At 41.8% G+C, this 25467-nt stretch overlaps 1 protein-coding gene across 4 annotated transcripts; it reads right to left on the bottom strand.

Moving 5' to 3' along the window:
* Positions 1-643: 643 nt before the first annotated feature.
* Positions 644-25349, bottom strand: sanbr (SANT and BTB domain regulator of CSR). 4 transcript variants are annotated; one of them, XM_069658265.1, is made up of 21 exons: positions 24283-25349; positions 23171-23322; positions 22925-23093; positions 22677-22776; positions 20746-20984; positions 20537-20595; positions 20009-20169; positions 19376-19462; positions 13428-13538; positions 13112-13235; positions 11357-11509; positions 10635-10774; positions 9677-9770; positions 7418-7450; positions 7194-7293; positions 5886-5971; positions 2557-2585; positions 2365-2438; positions 2138-2226; positions 1349-1431; positions 644-1280 (listed from the first exon to the last, which is right to left on the bottom strand). In XM_069658265.1, exons 2-21 carry the CDS (start codon positions 23318-23320, stop codon positions 1244-1246), a joined length of 2118 nt encoding a protein of 705 aa, XP_069514366.1. In that variant the 5' UTR covers positions 23321-23322; positions 24283-25349; the 3' UTR covers positions 644-1243. The 4 variants fall into 4 exon arrangements, with proteins under 4 accessions (XP_069514366.1, XP_069514369.1, XP_069514367.1 ...); XM_069658268.1 differs by having other exon boundaries at positions 22677-22773; XM_069658266.1 differs by having other exon boundaries at positions 24815-25349.
* Positions 25350-25467: the final 118 nt, after the last annotated feature.

Here is a 25467-nt window from a genome sequence, read left to right as displayed (position 1 = left end):
TGGCTCCACAGCTCACAGTCCTCTCAGCTCATGCTGTGACCCAGCTGAGCAGACAATCTGTAAATAATAATAATGAAGCATTCACTTTCATTTCAGTGTCATAAATCAAACACGTGCTCTCTGATCTGTTCAACTTCTCCATCTATAACACATCATCATCCTCAGGACAGTCAGGAGACGTGGGCACAGTGTGTGTGTGTGTACAATGTGTGTGAGCAGTGTGATATTACATTAAAGGTGAAGATCATCACTCTGTTACAATCTGAGATGTACTGAGCTGTATGGAAGTGTTTCAGGGCTCCTCTCCTGCTGACATCACTGACTCAGATGACAGTACTCTCTCACAGTCTGCCTCCAGTGGACTCACGATCTGTTTACCCAGGTGTATTTCTGGTGCCCCTGTGAGGACGTTGGAAATGAGAAGGCGGGTCAGCACCCCGCCTCTAACACAGGAAGGAGGTTATCGGACTGTCACTCTGTTTGTACTAAAAGAATAGTTTAATCAGGACATAGAGGATCATTCGATCATCACAGGTGATTCCCCCCCTCCCCCAGGTGATACACTGCCCCCCAGTGAACCCAGGAGAACTTTTTACTCTATATGTTTATATAATGTCCGAGAAGAACACATGAAAGAAGGAGCTGAGTGTCAGTGATGTTTTATTTGTTCCAGTGTTGAACAGTGTTACATGTACAGAGTGACGACAGCTATATCTCTACTGGGGGGGGATAAAGCTCATTCTGGGCCATATTGTTCTTATTTTAAAATCTATGTGGTTAATTGGTGTGAAAAGTTTTACTTTTTTAAACCACAAACAGACATTACATCTCTCTCTTCAAAGACGCTAAACTGCATTTACATTTTACTTCAACACACGAGATGTTGGTCTACTGCTGCCTTTAAAATGTTGATTCTGATACAACACTATGTTTGTGTAACCTACAACAATCATAACACAAAGACAAACAGTAACACAAACAAAAGAACCGCTCATGGCAGCAGTAGAGCAGCAGCTCCTGTGTCTTGTGAGCTAAAATCACTTTCTGGATTCTTAGAGGTCACCAGTTCAGGTAAATAAATATAAACAAACATTTCATACATTGACCTTTGCAGGAATCTTCAACACGTCTCCTAAAATAAATCCTCAACACTCAGAGCAGGGGGTGGGGGTGGTTCAACAGCCGGGTTACTAAAGGAGCCTCTTCTTCAGGTTTCATGCTCACAGTTCTCCTCATCACGTCTTTATGTCGTTCTGATCTGAGCGTAACGGAGTTTAGATCTACAGAGAGAGAGAGAGAGTGTCAGAGTGTGTGTGTGTGTGTGATTGTGTTTCTGTATTATAAGTACCTGGGAGTCTTCTCTGACGTTTGTTTGCTTTGAGATGAACTCTTAAACTGAGCCTCTAGTCTGGAGTAGATCCCTCCTGTAGGCTGCAACACACACACACAATGAAAAATATGTAACGGAGACATCCACTCGTATAACTCTGACATGAATACACATGAACACTGATACTCACAACCAGGATGTCTGTGTGTTGGGTTGTGTTTATGTGCGTGTTGGGTTGTGTTCATGTGTGTGTTGGTGTCAACATAAAGCCAGATTTTAAAAGTGACCATTTATACCTGTAACTGCCAGCGGGTCAAATTTACCCATATATAGAACGCCATCATTTTCGGAAGTCTTGTATGATACATTGTATGTTGCTATGGCAATGCCTTTTTTTTCCTACTACTGTGTGTCATCAAGTTGCTCATCAAGTCATAAACTGCAATTCAACATGGATAAGAGGAAGAGATGCATGAATGTAGATTCACTCAGTGCCCTGAGTAAAGGTGAGTCTGACGGTGGGCTGGTCTCTGGACTGTCAGCTGTTGTTTGGTTTGTTTTCTGCGAAGCACCTTGTTCAGAAAGTGCTTTGCAAATAAAGTTTATTCTCATATATACATTTCATTGTCATGTTGTCATTTTATAAGCTACAAAAAGACACTTCATAATACAACTCTGTGTTGTAAAATGATAAATAAATTAACCTTGTACTTTGAAAATCAGTACATTCAAATAGCGGGTACATTTTACCCGTAGGCGGTTTTGTGACCCTGGTGGTTCTAGTGGTACACATGATCATATTCACACCTCTTTGTTGTCCTTATATCTGCTGTGTTCTTGCTCTCCAAACCTCATCTTGGTCAGGTGACAGATGATCTCCGCCATCCGACGCTGGTCTGAGATCATACAGATGAATAAATCACAGAGAGATAATATAAAATTATATTATTTTATTAAACAATAAAGTTAATTCTTTAATTTTAAAGTTACTATTAAATAACGTCAGTGTAAGGGATGAATCGGTCTCTCCTCACCTTCCTCCCTCTGAGCGTCCTGGTTAAACCTCAGAGAGCGAGAGCTGTCCCACTTACTCTTCTGCACACTCACGCTGAAACACACACACACACACACACACACACAGTGTGAACAATGGATAATCAAGATTCAGCATATTACAAACATCACAGTGTAACCCCCCCCAACAAGGATGATGAAGATGAACTCACGTGAAAGGTGTGCTGTCTCTGGACTGTGACTGTGGGGAGGAAACATGACACAAGAAGTCACACTCGTACTCTTCATACAACGTTTGTATTCATCATTTGTAGATTTTCCACCACCACAGCCGAGAGCGCTCAGATAAGAGTGATAATTTATTTGGTCCTCTTCATTTCTTCATATTTCATTAGTTTAATATTTAAAATATGACTGAAGTGAGGTTCAGTCATGAGCTTGTTCTGCCTGAGCCGCACCTTTGAATGATGTTCTGGTATATTATTTTTAACTGCCTCCATGTACGTTTTTCTCCCGCTGGATTGCTCCTAAATTAATATAAATTTTAGCTTCCAGTTGTGATTAAATATTAAATAAACAGAACAGTTCAAACTGACGCATTCACTCGAGCTGCTTCTCTCTCTTTTACAGCTGCAGCCGTGTAATTTTATTTTTCTAAAAACATGCTCATATTTGCTGAACTTCCGCATGACGATTTCGAGCTCCACTGGTGTGACGTAGGAGGACCTCTTTTTGTGTACCGTTGCCATGGTGAATCGTGGTATCGGGGCTCCATTAATGCTGGTTTTTTTATAGTCAGCGTGCACGCGCTTAACCCCGGCTGAACCTACTCAGAGTTGATTGATCTAACTCTGATCAGCTGTTCTGAAACCAAAAAGCAACTTTCACTCAGAGTAAGTCAAACCACAGGGTTAGACTGAACTTTGTTGAACCTCCTTTCTGAAACGGACCCCAGCTGTGTTCATGATGTGTTCAAGGACGGCACTTTCTGCACCAGTAATTAACCATATAAAATCAGCTTGACACTATAAAGAGGCTGAACTATTCTGCTCAAATAACAAACACTGTATTGGTCTGAATATAAGACAGGGTTTTTCCCCTTGACATATAGGACTGTGCAAAGGTTTTAGGCAGGTGTGAAAAAATGCTTCAAACTAAGAATGCTTTCAAACATGGAAGTGTTAATAGTTTATTTCAAGCAATGAACAAAATGCAGTGAATGAACAGAAGATAAATCTAAATCAGATCAATATTTGGTGTGACCACCCTTTGCCTTCAAAACAGCATCAATTCTTCTCGGTACACTTGCACACAGTTTCTGAAGGAACTCGGCTGGTAGGTTGTTTCAAAAATCTTGGAGAACTAACCACAGATCTTCTGTGGATGTAGGCTTCCTCAGATCCTTCTGCTCTTCATGTAAGCCCAGACAGACTCCATGATGTTGAGATCAGGGCTCTGTGGGGGCCATACCATCACTTCCAGGACTTCTTGTTCTTCTTCACGCTGAAGATAGTTCTTCATGACATTGGCTGTATGTTTGGGGTCGTTGTCCTGCTGCAGAATACATTTGGGGCCAATCATAAGCCTCCCTGATGGTATTGCAAGATGGATAAGTATCTGCCTGTATTCCTCAGCATTGAGGACACCATTAATCCTGACCAAATCTCCAACTCTATTTCAGAAATGCAGCCCCAAACCTGCAAGGAACCTCCAGCATGCTTCATTGTTGCCTGCAGACACTCATTATTTTAGCGCTCTCCAGCCCTTCGGCGAACAAACTGCCTTCTGCTACAGCCAAATATTTCACATTTTGACTCATCAGTCCAGAGCACCAGCTGCCATTTCTCTGCAGCCCAGTTCCTATGTTTTCATGCATAGTTGAGTTGCTTGGCCTTGTTTCCATGTCGGAGGCTTTTTGGCTGCAACTCTTCAATGAAGACCACTTGTGGCCAGACTTCTCCAGACAGTAGATGGGTGTACCTGGGTCCCACTGGTTTCTGCCAGTTCTGAGCTGATGGCACTGCTGGACATCTTCCCATTTGAAAGGGAAATAAGCTTGATGTGTTTTTCATCTGCTGCACTAAGTTTCCTTGGCCGACCACTGCGTCTACAATCGTCAACGTCGCCCGTTTCTTTGTGCTTCTTCAAAAGAGCTTGAACAGCACATCTTAAACCCCAGTGTGCTTTGAAATGTTTGTGTGGCAGAGACCTTGCTGATGCAGTATAACTACCTTGTGTCTTGTTGCTGTGCTCAGTCTTGCCATGGTGTCTGACCTGTGACATGAAAGGTCTTCCACAGCCTCACCTTGGTAGCAGAGTTTGGCTGTTCCTCACCCAGTTTTAAGCCTCCTACACAGCTGTTTCTGTTTCATTTAATGACTGTGATTCAACCTACATTGTCGATGATCATTAGCACCTGTTTGGTATAATTGGTTGATCATACACCTGTCTATAATCCTACAAAATCCCTGACTGTGTGCAGGTGTACCGATAAGAATTGATGCTGGTTTGAAAGCAAATGGTAGTAACACCAAATATTGATTTGATTTAGATTTTTTCTTTTGTTAGCTCACTGATAATTTTGTAAATTGATAAAAATAAACAATTATTATTATTATTTTTGAAAGCATTCTTAGTTTACAGCATTTTCTCACACCCGCCTAAAACTTTTGCACAGTACTGTATATCTGAAAAAGAGGGATTGTCTTATATTCGGGGTCTAGACTTTTAAAGACCAACATACATTCCCACCAGCAGATGGTGCCACCTATCTGTAAAGCGAGTGTACCCCTCATGACTCAGGCCGGCTGTAACTTACAACTACAGTGTCAGGGAGATCGCCCGGAACAAAGTAGCTCAAAAGTCATAATACGACGAGAATAAAGTCGTAATATAACGAGAATAAAGTTGTAATATGACAAGAACAAAGGCGTAATATAACGAGAATAAAATTGTAATGTAATGAGAATAAAGTGGTAATACAACAAGAATAAAGTGAAGTGGTAATATGACGAGAATAAAGTCGTAATATGACGAGAATAAAGTCGGAATATATTCAAATAAAGTTGTTATATAATGAGAATAAAATCGTAATATGACGAGAATAAAGTCGGAATATATTGAGAATAAAGTCGTTACATAACGAGAATAAAATTGTAATATAACGAGAATAATGTCAAGATATGATGACAATAAAGTCGGAATATATTGAGAATAAAGTAGTTATATAACGAGAATAAAATTGTAATACAACAAGAATAAAACCAATACGGTAAAAAAAACGTCAGTTTTATAATAATGCAGTTTTATGATGTGAAAAAAAGCAAATTCATATTTGAGGGGTTATTCTGCTGTAAAGTTTCCTCTTTATTAACACTGCCTGTTACAGTACATTTACTGCGCTCAGACTTAACTCTTTAGTTTATCACAACACTGAATCATCCTTCATGTCTGCAGAATTTGACTCTCCTGATGAGTTTAAATTAAATATGAATAAAGTGACTTTTGATTAAATTGATTATTAATAAAGAGACTGACTGACCTTCTCTTGTTTCTCTTTGCGTTGAAAGTTTGGAGAGGACAGTTGTTTTTTCAGAGGTCTGTGAGTCTTTTTGTTCTTCTTTGCAGCTGAAGCAGAAAAAATAAACAGCATTACATGTTTTCTGCTGTCAAACACATTTACATTCAAGCTTCTTGTGATTCTCCGAGATTGGGGTGAGTGTGCCTTCTACGTCTGAAATTCGCTGTTCTGCACTAGCAATGCGCTTGGTTAGAGAAGTTAGTTCCGACTCGATTCTCGATTCTGTGGTTGTAGCTTGTATTGTCAGAAGGTAAATGCTAATCTCTAATTTCTTGAACTGAGGTGATTTCCTGTATGATCCTTTGGGCCCGGGGGGGGGTAAGGTTCTTATTCAGACTGGTCGTTTTCTTTGTCTTCCAAAGAACATCCGGGCACGCCATCTTTGCTTGGCGACCTGCTAGCTAACTTGTTGCAAGATTGGTTTTGTTTTGGTCCTCTTCTTGGTGAACGTTTGTTGTTCGCCATGTTTCTAAAAACAGTTAATGCTAATAAAATCGGTAAAATTGTTTAGCAACAAGTTGAAAGGGCTTTGTTAGATATATTTAGCTGAAACAGGAGAGCTCGTTCAAGATGCGTCCTACTCCACCAAGGTCATCAAGTAACTCACTATTTTGTAGGTCTTGACATGATAAATATGATATATTTTACGATTTATATAAATGGCTCTCTTCAAAAAAATATATTTCAATGCACACAAAAATATTTGTCCTTCTATATAAATGTAAAAAAAAAAAAAAAAGTATTTTTTAACAAAAACATTTTTGAACGTTGTGACATTTATATACAAACTGTTTAACCTGCATTTACGAAGTGTTTTTGGTTTGTGAACTTCACTGTATTTGTGTGTGGGTATTTTGAGACTCCCCTGCCGTAGCTCGATCCACAAATAGTTTTTTTTAGGGAATCATTGCTAGCCAATCAGATGTCTCCCTACCAACCAACCAATCACATGCATGCCCACACCCACGTGGGGGATTGTTGTCTTATGTCCTACATAAGAGTGTTGTGTGCCTGATGCGCGTTCTGTATTAAGCTTGTCTCGTCAGCTTTCGGATTAGCTAGCAAAACCAAACTGAAAAACGTAATTGTTAAATAACACTAATACATCATTTATCACAGTTTTTTATATTTAATAAACCAGAGTAACTAATTAACTGACCTCAGAAATCAAACATTACATTAGTGCAAGTTATAAATATTTAATATTTATTTATATAAATTATATAATATTTCTTATTCACATTAAATAAATCAGTCTGTTTTTTCCACCTTGTTTCTTGCTCAGCTCCTCTTCATCGCCGACCTCGTCCTCAGTGACCTCTGACCCCGTGGTGTACTCCTCGTCCTCCGACAGCAGAGACTGCTGTCTCTGCAGAGGTCACATGATTCACACGTTTACACTTGAATTATCTTTACGCGTTTACATTCAAATGATCTAACAGAGATCTAAGAGTAGGGCCAGCTCGCTAACAGAACCATCAGAACAGACTTACCAGCTGCAGACTCCAGTTCTTCAGCAGAGAAAACTGTAACAAAAGATTACAGATTAATAACTTCTTAAAGTTACATTAAAGTTATACTAAAGTTACATTAAAGTTATACAAAAGTTATACAAAAGTTATATTAAAGTTATATAAAAGTTATACTAAAGTTACATTCAAGGCAGATTAAAGTTACATTAAAGTTATATAAAAGTTATACTAAAGTTACATTAAAGTTATATAAAAGTTATCTAAAAGTGATATTAAAGTTATATAAAAGTAATGCTAAAGTTACATTAAAGTTTTATGAAAGTTATATTAAAGTTATATAAAAGTTATATTAAAGTTACATTCAGGGCAGATTAAAGTTACATTAAAGTTATATAAAGGTTATACTAAAGTTACATTAAAGTTATATTAAAGTTATACTAAAGTTACATTCAAAGCAGATTTAAGTTACATTAAAGTTATACTAAAGTTACATTCAAGGCCGATTAAAGTTACATTAAAGTTATATAAAAGTTATACTACAGTTACATTCGAGGCAGATTAAAGTTACATTAAAGTTATATTAAAGTTACATTAAAGTTACATTAAAGTTATACAAAAGTTATACTAAAGTTACATTCAAGGCAGATTAAAGTTACATTAAAGTTATATAAAAGTTACATTAAAGTTATATTAAAGTTATACTAAAGTTACATTAAAGTTATATAAAAGTTATATTAAAGTTATATAAAAGTTATAATGAAGTTATACTAAAGTTACATTAAAGTTATATAAAAGTTATGCAAAAGTTATATAAGTTACATTAAAGTTATATTAAAGTTATATAAAAGTTATATTACAGTTATACTAAAGTTACATTAAAGTTATATAAAAGTTATGCAAAAGTTATATAAAAGTTATATTAAAGTTATATAAAAGTTATATTTAAGTTATACTAAAGTTACATTAAAGTTATATTAAAGTTATATAAAAGTTATATTAAAGTTCTACTAAAGTTACATTAAAGTTATATAAAAGTTATGTAAAAGTTATATAAAAGTTATATTAAAGTTATACTACAGTTACATTCGAGGCAGATTAAAGTTACATTAAAGTTATATTAAAGTTACATTAAAGTTACATTAAAGTTATACAAAAGTTATACTAAAGTTACATTCAAGGCAGATTAAAGTTACATTAAAGTTATATAAAAGTTATATTAAAGTTATATTAAAGTTATACTAAAGTTACATTAAAGTTATATAAAAGTTATATTAAAGTTATATAAAAGTTATAATGAAGTTATACTAAAGTTACATTAAAGTTATATAAAAGTTATGCAAAAGTTATATAAAAGTTACATTAAAGTTATATTAAAGTTATATAAAAGTTATATTACAGTTATACTAAAGTTACATTAAAGTTATATAAAAGTTATGCAAAAGTTATATAAAAGTTATATTAAAGTTATATAAAAGTTATATTTAAGTTATACTAAAGTTACATTAAAGTTATATTAAAGTTATATAAAAGTTATATTAAAGTTCTACTAAAGTTACATTAAAGTTATATAAAAGTTATGTAAAAGTTATATAAAAGTTATATTAAAGTCATATAAAAGTTATATTTAAGTTATACTAAAGTTACATTAAAGTTATATAAAAGTTATGTAAAAGTTATATTAAAGTTATATAAAAGTAATAATTAAGTTACATTCAAGGCAGATTAAAGTTACATTAAAGTTATAAAAAAGTTATATTACAGTTATATTAAAGTGATATAAAAGTTATACTAAAGTTACATTAAAGTTATATTAAAGTTATATAAAAGTTATATTAAAGTTATACTAAAGTTACATTAAAGTTATATAAAAGTTATGTAAAAGTTATATAAAAGTTATATTAAAGTTATATAAAAGTGGCATACAGGTTTTGACCGCTGTATCGCGAGGGCTGTGTCACTGTTGTTGGATGGTATCTGCCATGGACCCTTACCGATAAGAAATAAATAAACACATTTATCCGCAATCTGGTCTGGCTGCCATCTGTTTCAACTCAAATACATCATCACAATACATCATCTGCTACAGGTAACTGCAAACCGCGGTCAAGCGTGTCAGCCAGGTCGCTCTTGGATCTACATCTCAGTAGTTCAGTGTTAGACTGATCTCCTTTAACAAGGTATATTAAAGTAATATGTCATATTAAAGTTATACTAAAGTTATACTAAAGTTATACTAAAGGTATATAAATGTTTGTATAATCTATAATGTTTCAGACTCACTGATCCTCCATCTCCTCTCAGGCGTCCCAACAGAGTCGGCTCCAACAGAACGTCACAGTCCTGAACCTTCTCTTGACTAGGCACACTCTCCTCACTGTGCACGCGCGTGCACATGCGCGCGCGCGCACACACACACACACACACACACACACACACACACACACACACACACACACAGGATTATAATTGTTGCAGCGTTGAACCAAACATCTCAATCAATCAATCAATCAAATTTTATTTGTATAAATCATAACCAAAGTTATCTCAAGACACTTTCCAAACAGAGCAGGTCTAGACCGTACTCTCACCAGACTCATGTTGAACATCTGAAGAGACTGGATGGGCCGAAAAGTGGGATAGAAGGAGATGCAGGATAGAGACGGGCAGACAGAGCAACAACAACATATGTTCTTGATAAAACAACATCAAGGGGTTGACAATGAGCACAATTTTCCACTGGCACTCCGGGCCAGTAACTTTCCAAATTCACTGGTCTTGTCACTAAAACCACTGGCCCTGAAATAATTTGATATTTCGGTATTATTTTTAACATGTTGTTTTTCCTTATGTGAGGGTTCTTATTACTGAATGTGTTAAATTGTGGAACTATTATAAACTCATATAGACCAAAATAATCATATGGTAAAGAGGTTTATCAATAACAGTAATTTTTACAAAAGCTTACTGTCTCCTACTTTCTGTCAGCACACACACAACCTCACGCTGTGTGTGTGCTGCAGCCACCTTGCATAACTGCCTGTTTGCCTTAATCATCCCACAGACACAGGCAGGTGACACACAGACTGCATGCACAGCGGTCAGTTCACTCTGTACTCACATTAAAAGCTGCACTCAGGAGATATCAGACAGACCTTTCCTGCTTTTCTATGTGTGGCAAACACTGCTATGGGTGCTACATGGGTCATCAGTGTACAGACACACACACACACTCGCTCACCTCTGTGCAGGTGTGTTGGACACACACACTGCGTCTCTGTGCAGCAGTAGGTCGTTGAGGACTCTGGTCTGAGCTGATGTTTCGTCATCACAGTTTTCTTCATCAGGTACATTGACTATGTGGTCCCTCCTCTTACAGCCCTAACACACACACACACACACACACACACACACACACACACACACACACACACACACACACACACACACACCTTAGTGTCACAGGACTAGTCACTGTGGAACCATTAAAGACTGAATGAAGCTATTGGACAGTGTACCTGCCAGTCTACTACCTGTGCACACCCTGCACCTGGACTCATTGCACATAAGCAGAGCTAAAGCAGGGCTAACAAGCTAGTCACACAGACTGACAGAGAGGTAGACTCTGCTGCTCTCTGTGGACTCGCCCTGCACTGGGGAGGAGCACACGCAGGTGTTTCTCTGGTTGGATACTGTTTACATCCAGCGTACTCTTGCTGTTTAATTTAGCCTTTTCCTAGTCCTGTTTCCATGGTTACACAGGTAGCATTAATGTTTAATCTAACACTGACACAAACAGATGTTTAGTTTGAACAAAATAATGACAGTTTTAACATGAACATAAATGGCTCCTATATACTGGTTGAACAAAGTTCCTCCCCCGGCTTCAACACTGACAGAACTGCAGGCTGATAAGAAGAATGGAAAATGTGTGTGCATGTGCGTTCATGCGTGTGCGTGTACCTTGGGAATCCCTGTGGGGTCAAAGCGCAGCACCCTCTGGTGGCAGCAGGGGTACAGTCCTGCTCCGTGCCAGCCTCTCTCTGATCCCAGACCAGCATACATCACAGAGTCAGGGTGGTACTGACAGTGTGTGAGTTCTGCACACACAAACACCTGCGCCATGCACACACACACACACACACACACACACACACACACACACACACACACACACACACACACACACACAGAAGCTCTGTAGGTGGGTTGAATTCACTGTTTTCAGGTTCATATCAGATCACAGTTTATAAGAAGTGGACGTAGCCTCTAAAGCCAGGCAGAAGTTATTTAAAACTGCATTCTCTCTAATGTCCAGCAGGGGGCGACTCAGTCTGGTCCCATAGAAGTCTATGAGAAAATGGTCCTCGTTCTCTCTTTATTCCCTCAGTAAATATGTTCCTAATGACTTCATGGTCTAGTTTCAAGTCTTCTTTAACACAGCATGATGTTCATTTAGTCCAGTGGTTCCCAAACTTTTTCTGCAGGGCCCCCTTTGGTAGATGAAAATATTTTCAAGCCCCCCCCCCCCACCCCTCACCATTCTCATCGACATATAAACATACATATACACCAATACACGCAATCAGACACGTGCTGCTCCTCCGTATTTTCTGACATGTCATTAATGCACCTCACAGGTGTTGTTGTTGACAGAGGGACAGACAGAGTTCGCTGCCTGTCGCTTCATCACTCATCAGTGAAACCTCTGAGGGTCGTATTAATCCCTCAGCTGTAGTCTGCAGCTTTTAACATGAGGTAGCTCTGTGAACTTTAGTAAAGCCACTCTGACTGTTGATTATAGGGCTGAGCCACAAATTGTTTAACAATCGCAGTCGTGATGTGCGCATGTGCAACAGTCACAGTTGCAGGTTGTCAATAGTGAAGCAAATTAAGTGAAACATGTGAAGCTGCTACTTTATTGCTGCTTGGTGCAAAAGGAAAACTCTCCATTTTCTGTTTTTCCATGACTTATCGACAGAAACAGTCTGATATCATGTTAGTGCAGCTCTTCAGCAGAGCACACAGAGAGCTGACCGCTGTGTCACCTGCCTGTAAACTGTAAACAAGCACGCGAGGTGGCTTGTTACGTATTCCTGTTATCAGCGGCCCCTCACCATGGTGCTGTGGCCACATAAATGGACCGTACACGGAGCGGACTTGCCGCGGAGTGTTCGCCTGCAGCGCACACCGGCGTGATGAGGGGGCTGTAAAAAACTAATACTTTGAGGCACACCAACACTGTGGTCTCTCTTGATTACTTACAGTTGTACAGGTGGAGCCTTTCACAAAACTGGCATGCTTTGTTAGCAGCACAGAACTGTGTGCAGTGTTTAAGCCTAGCCACGCCCCAGACGTTACTCCGGGCGCCCCCCACCCCGTTTTGGAATCACTGATTAAGTCAATTATGCTCCCATTTAGAGGCACACAGACCATAAAGCAGGGGAGGGTTTAGGGCGGGGCTACCTGAGATTGACAGGTCGCTACCACAGGGACCAGTCAACGAATGTTTATCCACCCTTTTGTTCAAATATGGTCGCTTCCTGCTACAAAATAAGTAGATGGTGACGGCCGAAATACCGAACTCGAAGCTTTAAAACATTATTTCCACAAACCAATGGGTGACATCACCGTGACTCCACCCACTTCTTGTAAAAAAAATTATGTATCCTCCTTGCTAAACCTTACACATACACACAGAAACAAACATACACACACCTGTTGGCAGCGAGAGCAGGTGAGGTAGTTTATGGTTCCCCAGATCCTCCAGTAAACAAGGACCCAGGACTTCAGCTCCTCATACAGACCAGAGATGTACTCATGGACGTCCCAGCTCCTCTGTCTGCACACACACACACACACACACACACACACACACACACACACACACACACACACACACACACACACACACACACACACACACACACACACACACACACACACACACACACACACACACACACACGCATGCACACAAGCTGTTAACCCCTTCAAGGTGATGTGTGTATCATGGTGACAGTTGCTGTAGTACCTGGTGTGTGTGTAGACGATCTCTCCTCGAGCGTCCACGTTGATCTTCCCTGGAGCACATGAGATCTTCCTCTCTGTGTCTCTGGTCAGCAGCTTCAGACAGAGGCCACACCTGACACACATGCACACGCGCACACACACACACACGACCAACAGGAAGGGCCTTTCTCAAACCACTCCCTACACACTCCGTGAGCGCACTCACGTGCAGGCTCTGCCACATTGAGTCTGTCTGAACCTCTCAGTGTGGAGTGGGAGTGGCTTATAAAATATGTCGTACATATTTTGTATTCGTACGTATTACTTTTTATATTTTTATTGTTATTGCCTGTTTTTATCTCTACTTATTTTTATTCTCGTTCTGTGTTAATCGTTCTGCACCAAAACCACCAAAACAAATTCCTTGTATGTGTAAACCTACTTGGCAACAAACCTGATTCTGATTCTGAACCCTCCGCCAGCGAGCCTGCACCGATGCTGAATTACTGACCAGGTGTTACAACAATGTTACAGTTAGGGTTTGGTATCGTTTGGATTTTAACGATTCTGCGTACCGATTCTGGTTCTTAACAATTCTTGATTCCAATTCTTTGAAGGACAGGGTCAAACAGGTCACATGCTTATTTCACAGAAGAAAACGAGCAAGGCCTCAGGCCTCTAAAGGGCCTCGCACAGGGTCCACAGCAACACTTCAAATGTAGCCCAATTCCACTGGAAAACCCTGGACCTGGCAACCCGGGCTTGCATCCTGCATTTGTTTCTACTATATATAGGCTAATATTTTCAAGACTGATGATTCTGAAATCAAATTCCTGTTGGTCAATTCCATTATGCATTGAAATAAGACTAAAATTATATAATAATATGATTATTATCATAATATTAATAATAATAAAACGCATCATATAAAAGCCTGTGAAGCAGACACAGAGGGGGAGAGCTGCTGAAAGGGAGGGAGTACGGACTGAAGTGATCACATGATATGAAACTTTGATCATGAAGCCTGATGCTCCTCTACAGCTCTGCGTTTATCAGTGAGATATATGAACTACACAGCATATGGACATCTGACAGCCTGTGGAGACAGAGTTTATACTTTATAGTAACTGTGTGCGGAAATACGGACAGATCACGACGTTTTTGAGCACGACAAACACACACAGATCTGTGTCATATCTGCTCCTCTCCTAATGCCTCCTCCCTGCGCGGCATCAGTAGTATCAATATCATTAAGTGCAGAAGTGTTCATCAACAAAGGGGTCGATAGCTTCTTCTTAAGGGGGAAAGGGACTCACCTCATTCCACCACCGGGGGACGACTGAGGAGAAGAGTCTAGTTAGCGACTTAGGGCCCTGTTGTGATGGGAGTACCAAGCGCCTTTCATTGGCAGAGCGTAGTGGGCGGGACGGAGTGTAGACCTGGATGAGGGCTTTCAGGTAGGCAGGAGATGTTTTTGTTGCTGTATTGTAAGCGAGCAACAGGGTTTGAATTTGATGTGAGCGGCGACTGGGAGCCAGTGGAGGGATATGAACAGTGGAGGGATACGAACAGTGGAGGGACGTGCTGCGTTGGGTTGATTGAAGACCAGTCGCGCTGCTGCGTTGTGGATCATCTGCAGAGGTTTGAATGTGCATGCTGGAAGGCCTGCCAGTCGGGAGTTGCAGTAATCAATGTGTGATATCACGAGAGCGTGTACCAGCAGTTAGAGGTCTTCACTAACCTTGGGACCCAGACGGGTTCGGGTCGGGACTCGTTCGATAATCCTCAGTTCCGGGTCTGTTCAACATTATGTTTAATACCCGATTGGATCCGGGAGGACCCGGCCGTGATTAGAAAGGGTCCATGATTAAGGTCCTGTGAGTGTCTGTGTGTGTATTTTAACTTGCGACAATGTGTCATTCTCATGAGAATGTGCGGGAAATAAAATGGAAAAAAACGGAGAAACGAGTTGAGTGACGTGTCACAGGACTGCAGGTTCAGAGAAGAGTTGAAGCCAAGGCCGGTAATGAGAGATACCCTCCTCGCTGATGTGGACAAAAAAGCTAAAAGAAAATGAATGTAAAGAGGTAAAACCTTGTGTATGTTTAGTGTGGACAAAGACGAGAAGAAAGTAAGCGCAGTTAAGTAACATGTCATAACTCAGTTCGGGCCCCAGCTTTCAAATAATAGACGGATCCGGTTCAGTTCCGGGTCGCACAATTACGGGTCTCTTAGGGTTTTGGCATGAAATGTTGGACCTGTGAAGACCTCTACCAGCAGGTGTGGTGCATGCTCTGACAGGTGGGGTCTGATCTTCCTGATGTTGTACAGGGCAAATCGACATGACCGAGCAATCAAGGCCACGTGAACCTTAAAGGTTAACTTGTCGTCAGTTATGACGCCCAGGTCCCGGGCAGACTCAGTGGGTATGAGTTCAGTTTGTCCGAGCTGGATGATGATCTGTGATTGCATAGAGGGACTGGCTGGGATGACAAGGAGCTCAGTCTTGGATAGGTTGACCTGAAGGTGGCATTCTTTCATCCATTTTGAGATATCGGCAAGGCATGACGAGATACGTGCCGAGGCTCTATCCTCTGGTGTGAATGACGGGAAGAGCTGGGTATCGTCCGCATAGCAATGGCATGAGAAACCATGGGAGCGGATGATTGCACCAAGTGACGTGGTATATATTGAAAAGAGAAGGGGACCGAGCACTGACCCTTGAGGCACCCCTGTGGATAAGCTGTGGGGTTTGGACACTTCTCCTTTCCAAGATTCTCTAGAAGATCTCCCTGAGAGGTAGAACATGAACCAGAGGAGGGCAGATCCTGAGATACCAAGCTCAGAGAGGGTGGAGAGGAGGATTTGGTGGTTCACTGTGTCAAAGACAGCTGACAGATCTAGCAGCAATAGAGCTGAGGACCGTCCAGCAGCCAGACGCAGTGATCCTGCTCCCGACAGCAGTGCCGTTTCTGTAGAGTGGCCCCGCTTAAAGTCAGACTGATTTGGGTCTAACTGATTGTTCTTGGACAGGAAGTCAGTGACTTGATTAAAAACTGTGCGCTCAAGTATTTTTGACAGGAAGGGTAAAAGTGAAATTGGTTTTTGACCTGAGCTTGCTTGAATGCAGTGGGGAACACATCTATTGACAGGTGCAGCGCTGTGTTATGTTCGTCATGAGATGAGAAGCGTAAACTAAAGCTCTGCGTTATCACCCGTACAAACGAGAGCTGCTTTAATTAAGATAAACATGAAATAATAAACTGACGTCAGCGTCTTGAAGTTCACAATTCAGGATCTAATAAATGTTTTCTAGAAACGACACAAGTGAAAAGTTGAAAGTGTTTCTATTAAAGCAATTCTTACCTTTCTGGCATGTCCCTCAGCACTTACTTAAAATTTGAACAAGAACAACTCCGCCTCCCTTCAAAGTCCCACCCTCTTCCCCCTGCCTGACCTCTGACGCTCCCCTCCCTCCCTCCCTCCTCCTCCATGCATCCCTGACGCGTGCGGTGAGAGAAGTAGCGCGAGTGAAACGGGTCAATGGAGTCGGAGTCAGAGTCAGAGTCAGAGGCACAGGTAAGTGAAAACTAACCAACAGTAATTAAATAATATTCAATTCTGCATGTGGTATAAAATAAAATTCCCTCCCTCGTAACGTTTAGTTACCTTTTGTAGTCTGACGAACTACCAACGTTACTATCGTAATTATAGCATTTCATCGCCTGTTTGTTTACAGTCAAATGCGTCGTTTTTCGGCAGAATTAATATTTTCTTGCTGTCATAACGTCTTACCTCGCCTGAATTGTCCCGGTAACGTTTGTCATTAAATTAGGAGCAGTTGAAGCAGTTTTGTTTACAGGTTAACTTTGTTGAGAACCTGTTTTGTCAGCTAACGGTAGCTAATGGTAGCTAACTTTAGCCCTCGTTCAGACGTTTAGCTTCAACATTTTTTTCTTTTAACTTTATGTTATATAGTCACAAAGTAAAAGGCAAGCTGCCCCAAGATCCACAACAAGAGCCAGTCGGAGGGCACGTGGACCTGCTGTACTCAGTCCTGACGATCTCATCCGAGTCCAGCAGTTCATATAGTTTTGTATTTTTTCTTATTCACATTGTTCAATAAAACCTTGCATTGTATAATTTCCTTTGTCTTTTTACTCACATAAAGTAATGTTTATTATGCTTTACTTCCATTATGACCCTTTTTTCATATTCCCACTTCATCTGAATGAACTGCAGTGAATTACTAAAATCAATTTTTTAGAAAAACATTTATTATTGTACACAGTTTATAATTTTTTTACAGCTGTCTTCTATAAGAAATTAGTTATTTGGTCCCAATAAAAAAGCAAATAAATAACATAAGGCACTTGCAAGATTACTGTTTAGTAATGCAAACAAATCTTTTAGATGTAACATTCAGTTCTTCATGAGTTCCAGGGGTACCAAGTCTTGGCTGGTGCTGGATGTCCTCCATTACGGTGAGAGTGGTGTACCTTGACAAAGAGTAAAAAAAAAATTGAAACGTGACACAGGATATAAATTGCATAAACTCAAACAGGCTAGATTTTATATAGATCTTAGGCTGCTTTGGCACAGAGTGATGTTATCACAATGTACAGTAAGTGGAGCAAGTGTATGTATCCACTTATTACAATTTAAAATTCCCTACTGGTAAATAGTACTTCTTCCCAAGGATGGAAAAAGTCACAAACATAGACAGATCGGTCTTATTTACACAGATGTCAGCTAGCCAGCATTATCTATTAGCCGGAGAAGTCTTCTAGCAATGTGCTGAACTAGCTCTGGTTACTGTACAACCAAGTCAAACGCAACCCCGGAGTTATAATACTAAAACTGGGTTAATGACAACTTCACAATAAACACTGAGGCTAACGCTGAAGCTAACGTTACCGGTAGTGTAACGTTAAACAAACCAAGCTGTGGAGTCAGTTTGTTTACACTACCGGTGCTAACGCTAGGCTAAATTTCCCTGCACAAATAACATAATATTACAGAACGACAGTAACTGGTAACTGATGTTATCACATGTAATGTTGTGTTTTAGGATTAGGCAAACTTAACGTACCTGTCCAGCAGAAACTCCGCGACCATCTCATCTCTTTTTAGCTCCGGATGTAGCTGCATTAGCCTCCTCCATTGCTGGAAAGCAGAGCCGATGTTGACTCCAGTCTTGCCTCTTGCCGCATCAAGCTCTTTCTTTAAGGCAGCTTTTTGTGAAATAGTCTTCTTTGTCCTGATAATTTTCTCTGTGGGGGCAGCTGATGATGGAAGTGGCGGCTCGCCTTGGTCAGTCATTGTCAGGTCTCCGTTCCTTGCTCTCTCTCACCGCTCTACTGCGCTACCAGAGAGGCCCGTGACTTGAGAGGCGCGCGACTTGCGAGCCGTGACAGCGGTGCAAATGGGAGGGACGCGGCGACGGATGACAGACAGGAAGCTCGGCAAATCAATTTATTCGGACCGAATAAAATGATTGGTCAGACTTTTATCAGAAATATATGAGAATTAAATATTGATGAGTTTCAACGCCTAGTTGATTTCTTTTACATTTTATTGTGCTATACGCTTATTAGGAGCATTTTATGATTACAAAAAAAAGCGGAAAAATGCCAGAAAGGTAAGAATTGCTTTAACAGGCTGTAAAAACTCAGCAGGTCATTAACATCACATTAAAAACATATTTACAGATCAGAAAAGTCACAGAGGAAGCTCCAAGCTGATGTTCCTCACGATGTGGACAGATTTAATGACTCTGCTATTGACACTGCTTCTATCCTCTGTGTGACATGTAACCATGGTTACACACACTTCCTGTCTCCACCGCAGTGAGGGGAGTTCATCTCAAAGCTCTTTGCTGTATTTACCCACCTGAACGATGTGCTCCATTCAGCTGTGAGTGTGACGTCACACAGAGTTCACTCAGCACACCTGAGTCAGGTAACTCACCTGTAGAGCGTGGAGGCGTTTCCAGGTGAGTCTCTGCTGTGATAGTTTGGATCAAAGAGACTTTCGATCTTCTTCTGGAACAGTTTGCTGAGAGGGGGTCAGAAAGACAGACAGGTACAGAGTTCATAAGAGAGGGGGTCAGACAGACAGGTACAGAGTTTATAAGAGAGGGGGTCAGACAGACAGACAGGTACAGAGTTTATAAGAGAGGTGGTCAGACAGACAGGTACTAAGTTCATAAGAGAGGGCGTCAAACAGACAGGTACAGAGTGTATAAGAGATGGGGTCAGACAGACAGACAGACAGACAGGTACAGAATTTATCAGAGAGGGGGTCAGACAGACAGGTACAGAGTTCATAAGAGAGGGGGTCAGACAGACAGATACTGCGTTCATAAGAGAGGGCGTCAGACAGACAGACAGGTACAGAGTTTATAAGAGAGGGGGTCAGACAGACAGACAGGTACAGAGTTCATAAGAGAGGGGGTCAGACAGACAGGTACAGAGTTCATAAGAGAGGGGGTCAGACAGACAGGTACAGAGTTCATAAGAGAGGGGGTCAGACAGACGGACAGACAGACAGACAGGTACAGAGTTTATAAGAGAGGGGGTCAGACAGACAGGTATGTCTCACCTCTTGAACTTGTCCTTCTTGTCCCGGATGTCGTCGGCCTCGTTATGATTGAACAGTTGGGCAATGCGAGTTGCCAGGTTGCTGTTGATGCAGTTCATGTTGCAGGGCGTGGCCACGATGGCACTCATGTGTTTGTGACAGTACTGGATGCACTCGTCCACCTGCACAAGCACACACACACACACACGCTGGTTTATCTCTAAGTGTGTGAATGATGTCACCATGTGAACATGGTGCAGCATGAACACAGCTCAGAGGACCTCCTGTTCTTCATGGACGTGTTTCATAAAGCCTGAGGTCTGATGAGGAGCAGGTGAGTGACTCAGCACTCACACACTTCCTGTTAGGAGAGGGTGTTTGGAATCACTGAGAACACATGAGCACATGAACTGTTTGGCATGTTTTATGAGCAGATCTTTCTGAGGTTTCTGAGCTATGAGATGTTCTTTGGTGAACGTGAGGTAGGTTTCGGTCCGTGAGAAGAACCAGAGGCCCGGAGCGAACATCAGCTCACGTCACAACACTTACTAACGAATCCATCTTCAAGAACTCGGAGGAGATCAGGATGGAGATCACATTGCTGGGCTCTGAAACCGACAAACACCACGTCACCCAGCGAGCAAACACACAGGTCACACAGAATACAGAACACACACCACACACAGAGCACAGAGCATGCTCAGTGACTGATGAACCCCCTCCACAGGTCTGCACAGACAGGAAGTATGTGTGTTTACCCAGCCGGGGTTTGTCCTTGCTGCCGCCCCCTGCAGAGTTCCTCCTCACGTAGTTCATGAGCCAGTCAAAGATCTGAACGTCACAGTGCACAGAGATGTCCACCTCCTCCCAGCGCTGAGAGTCCACCGACAGATACTCAGCAAAGTAACGCATCTCCTTCACTAGAAGATCTCTGGGACAGGTGAAGTCCTGCTTCAGGTTCTTTGTCTCATCGCACACGTGGATCACCATGTTGGGACTGACCAGGACAACATATCAACATATACATCATATTATATTTTATATACTGTGCAAAAGTTTTATGCAGGTGTTAAAAATGCTTCAAACTAAGAATGGTTTCAAACATGGAAGTGTTAATAGTTTATTTCCATCTATGAACAAAATGCAGTGAATGAACAGAAGAGAAATCTAAATCAGATCAATATTTGGTGTGACCACCCTTTGCCTTCAAAACAGCATCAATTCTTCTCGGTACACTTGCACACAGTTTCTGAAGGAACTCGGCTGGTAGGTTGTTCCAAACATCTTGGAGAACTAACCACAGATCTTCTGTGGATGTAGGCTTCCTCACACCCTTCTGTCTCTTCATGTAAGCCCAGACAGACTCCATGATGTTGAGATCAGGGCTCTGTGGGGGCCATACCATCACTTCCAGGACTTCTTGTTCTTCTTCACGCTGAAGATAGTTCTTCATGACATTGGCTGTATGTTTGGGGTCGTTGTCCTGCTGCAGAATACATTTGGGGCCAATCATAAGCCTCCCTGATGGTATTGCAAGATGGATAAGTATCTGCCTGTATTCCTCAGCATTGAGGACACCATTAATCCTGACCAAATCTCCAACTCCATTTGCAGAAATGCAGCCCCAAACCTGCAAAGAACCTCCAGCATGCTTCACTGTTGCCTGCAGACAATCATTATTTTAGCGCTCTCCAGCCCTTCGGCGAACAAACTGCCTTCTGCTACAGCCAAATATTTCACATTTTGACTCATCAGTCCAGAGCACCCGCTGCCATTTCTCTGCTGCCCAGTTCCTATGTTTTTTGTGCATAGTTGAGTGGCTTGGCCTTGTTTCCATGTCGGAGGCTTTTTGGCTGCAACTCTTCCATGAAGACCACTTGTGGCCAGACTTCTCCGGACAGTAGATGGGTGTACCTGGGTCCCACTGGTTTCTGCCAGTTCTGAGCTGATGGCACTGCTGGACATCTTCCCATTTGGAAGGGAAATAAGCTTGATGTGTTTTTCATCTGCTGCACTAAGTTTCCTTGGCCGACCACTGCGTCTACAATCGTCAACGTCGCCCGTTTCTTTGTGCTTCTTCAAAAGAGCTTGAACAGCACATCTTAAACCCCAGTGTGCTTTGAAATGTTTGTGTGGCAGAGACCTTGCTGATGCAGTATAACTACCTTGTGTCTTGTTGCTGTGCTCAGTCTTGCCATGGTGTCTGACCTGTAACATGAAACTGTCTTCCACAGCCTCACCTTGGTAGCAGAGTTTGGCTGTTCCTCAGCCAGTTTTAAGCCTCCTACACAGCTTTTTCTGTTTCACTTAATGACTGTGTTTCAACCTACATGTGAAACTGATGATCATTAGCACCTGTTTGGTGTAATTGGTTGATCATACACCTGTCTATAATCCTACAAAATCCCTGACTTTGTGCAAGTGTACCGATAAAAATTGATGCTGGTTTGAAAGCAAAGGGTAGTAACACCAAATATTGATTTGATTTAGATTTTTCTTTTGCTCGCTCACTGATCATTTTGTAAATTGATCCAAATAAACAATTATTATTATTATTTTTGAAAGCATTCTTATTTTACAGAATTTTTTCACACGTGCCTAAAACTTTTGCACAGTACTGTATATATGTGTATTATTACAGTGTAATTATCATGTAAAGACAATAACAACTGTAACATAATAAACTGACTCTCTGGCCCTGTGAGCTTTGTCGTCCTCCTCAGCTGACTCTCGTCTCTCTTTCTTCTCCACAGAGCTGACTCTTCCTGATGGAGCAGGTTTAGATCCTGCTGACACACACACACACACACACACACACACACACACACACACACACACAGTGTTAGTAGAGCCGTATTAATGTATTAATGTGTAATTTCCTGTACCAACAGTAGGTGTCACTGTCGCGGCTCAGTCTATATAATAAAGGTGTTTCACCTGTCAGTTTGCTGCTCGGGCTGCTTCCTGTATGCTCCGCAGCCCCACAGTCCAGCAGGGGAGAGAGGGCGTCAGAGAGGGCGGGGCTTCCTTCTGTCAGGGTGTTACACTGGTCGTCCACGTGAGGAAGATCCCCCCCAGTCTTCAGCTCCTCAAACCTGCGAGCACACTGTGAGAACACATCAGTGATATCTGTTATCTACAGGCCTGACTGAAGCTGAACCATTATCCAGAGTTCATAGCTACCTCCTTGGCAGTGAATCCTGGAACCAGTTTGGCCACATTGTCCCAGTTGATGGGCGGGGGGACCCCCCACAGAGAGCCCAGCACCATGTCCAGCACCAGCACATTGTTGTCGTACGGGAAGTTGTTGTTGTCCGAGCAGAAGCGGCTCATCGCTGCAGAGACAAGAAGAAGGCCATGATGGATCAGCTTCATCACCCAATCAGAATCAGAGTTTGCTTCTCTTGTGTGATGGTAAGCCATAGGGTGTGTCCGAAACCGCATATAATCATCCTAATCATCAGATGTTTGAGTATGAGACAGGAACTCACTGGTTGTACTCAACCGCCCCAAAATGCATTGCGGCTATTCAGCTTCTACTATGGTGGAGATGGACCGGAGATCAGACCGGACATACTTAAAAGAGACAGAAACAGGGAGACAGGAGCCGAGAGACAGGAACAGACTGACAGGAACAGAGAGACAGGAACAGAGTGACAGGAGCAGAGAGACAGGAACAGAGAGACAGGAACAGACTGACAGAAACAGGGAGACAGGAGCAGAGAGACAGAAACAGAGAGACAGAAACAGGGAGACAGGAGCAGAGAGACAGGAGCAGAGATGTAGCCTCTGAACACGGGACGCCGGCTCTACCACCTGAGCTAAAGCAGAGCGAGCAGGTTCGATTCTGATGTCATGATTCTGACCGTCTTTTATTTTCACTGTAAAAACGGTTTCAATGTGACGTCAGTCCGACTCTGCACCAATCACGTGTCCTCTGCAGCTCTGCGTGACCTCTTTTAACGTCGGATGTAACATGTTTGGTTGTGATCAGATTTGTTATTGTGCAGCAGAAACAGGAGGTACATGTGACGCGTTGGTCTGACGTTCTACCAGTGAACACCTCACAGGTGATAAAACATGCTGCAGAGCGTCAATCTGACGTCACATGATCAGACACACAGGAGTATATTTACATGTAACATACATGTGTTAGCATAGGTGCATTATGCACAATGAAGAGAAACGGTGCACGCGTAGGCCCGGTCCCTCTGTCCTCCTCGTGATGCTTTCAGGTAAAATGAAAGAAACTGATTTTTAACACTTCATCAGTAAAAAGGTGCGCTCAGTTTTACCTGGTGTCTTCTTCCTGTCTTCAGTTAACGCTGCTCAGTTTGATGTCATCATGTCTGAATGATGAAGGTGATGCTGCGGTCTGCTCCTGCCGGCTGCACACACTGCTAACGCTAGCTCACTCTGCTGCCTTCAGGGACTCCTCGGAAACTCCCAATCACAATCTCCAGTGACGCTGTCAGCCGTATTTTATCAAATTGAGGGTGTGTCGCTTTTTCCCTCAAATAAGACGAGGTACTCTATTTAATAATCAGGATCAATCGTAAGGCTGCGTCCCCAGAAGCGCGTATCCTCGGTTCATCCAAGTAGCCAAATGTCTTAAAGTGTTTCCAATAAAGAAGCTCTGAGGTTTTTTTTTAATAAAACTTTAAAGTAACAATAAATAGTCTTTGATCAACGCACTAAATTCACGCTCAGGACCGAAACTCTCATGGCGTCGTATCCATGATTTTACCATTTCCAATAGTACCTGAAGGCAACGCTATCTTATATCTACTAGCATAACGAGCGGCTACTTAGCGTGGATGTTAGTACCTGTTTCAGCCCAGTTTTCCGGTGAAGTGCGACCAACAGGCTTCACTGTTACGTGACACACTCAGCGGTCATGATGAATGGTGAATGTTCACAAATTAAAGCTTTAAATTATCCTCAGTCGGTTCTACGGAGACTCTCGGATGTCGCACTGCAGCAGACCAGCATGAACACAACGTTTCTTTCGTAAATTACGCGTACTTTTCGAAAGACTACGCAGAGTTATACGACAGAAAATACTGTGGCGTTGCAGGATGGTTTCGGTTGGAGGAAAAACGAGGAAGAGGCGTCGTGCGTTGCTAGCCCGTCAGAGCCCAGATTTATTTCCTTGCCGTACGAGGTTGAGGTGTCCCCAGGAAAACAACAACAGGTTGTTGGCCCAATCCCAATCGCCACACTCACGGAATTTGAGGCGCGTTCCCGGTGAGTGTGTGAGTGCTTAGTGCTGTCCCACTGTCAGAGTGCTTAAGGACTCTGATGTGGACTTTACAACGCCAAATTACAGACTTTTCGTGAGTCCGCATATCTGCAGACTTTCCTGTGGGACTTACCCAGAGTTCATAGCGAACTTGGTGACGTATACGAACGTGTTTTTGGCAGTTCTCACACCCTCACGGACTCGCACACTGCACGCCTGATGCCATTAAAGTCTGTGA

This window comes from Semicossyphus pulcher, unplaced genomic scaffold, assembly GCF_022749685.1.
Source record: "Semicossyphus pulcher isolate SPU_LCO1_2020_fin unplaced genomic scaffold, fSemPul1.0.p SCAF_12, whole genome shotgun sequence".
NCBI lineage: Eukaryota > Metazoa > Chordata > Actinopteri > Labriformes > Labridae > Semicossyphus > Semicossyphus pulcher.
This window is presented reverse-complemented; position numbering and strand designations above follow the sequence as displayed.

Coding starts and splice junctions, on each gene's coding strand:
- sanbr (XM_069658265.1), bottom strand. CDS start 23,320: ATGAGCCGCTTCTGCTCGGACAACAACAACTTCCCGTACGACAACAAT. Junction 23,094..23,170: donor CAGGATTCACTGCCAAGGAG/GTAGCTATGAAC, acceptor GTGTTCTCACAG/TGTGCTCGCAGGTTTGAGGA. Junction 20,596..20,745: donor CAAGGACAAACCCCGGCTGG/GTAAACACACAT, acceptor TGTCGGTTTCAG/AGCCCAGCAATGTGATCTCC.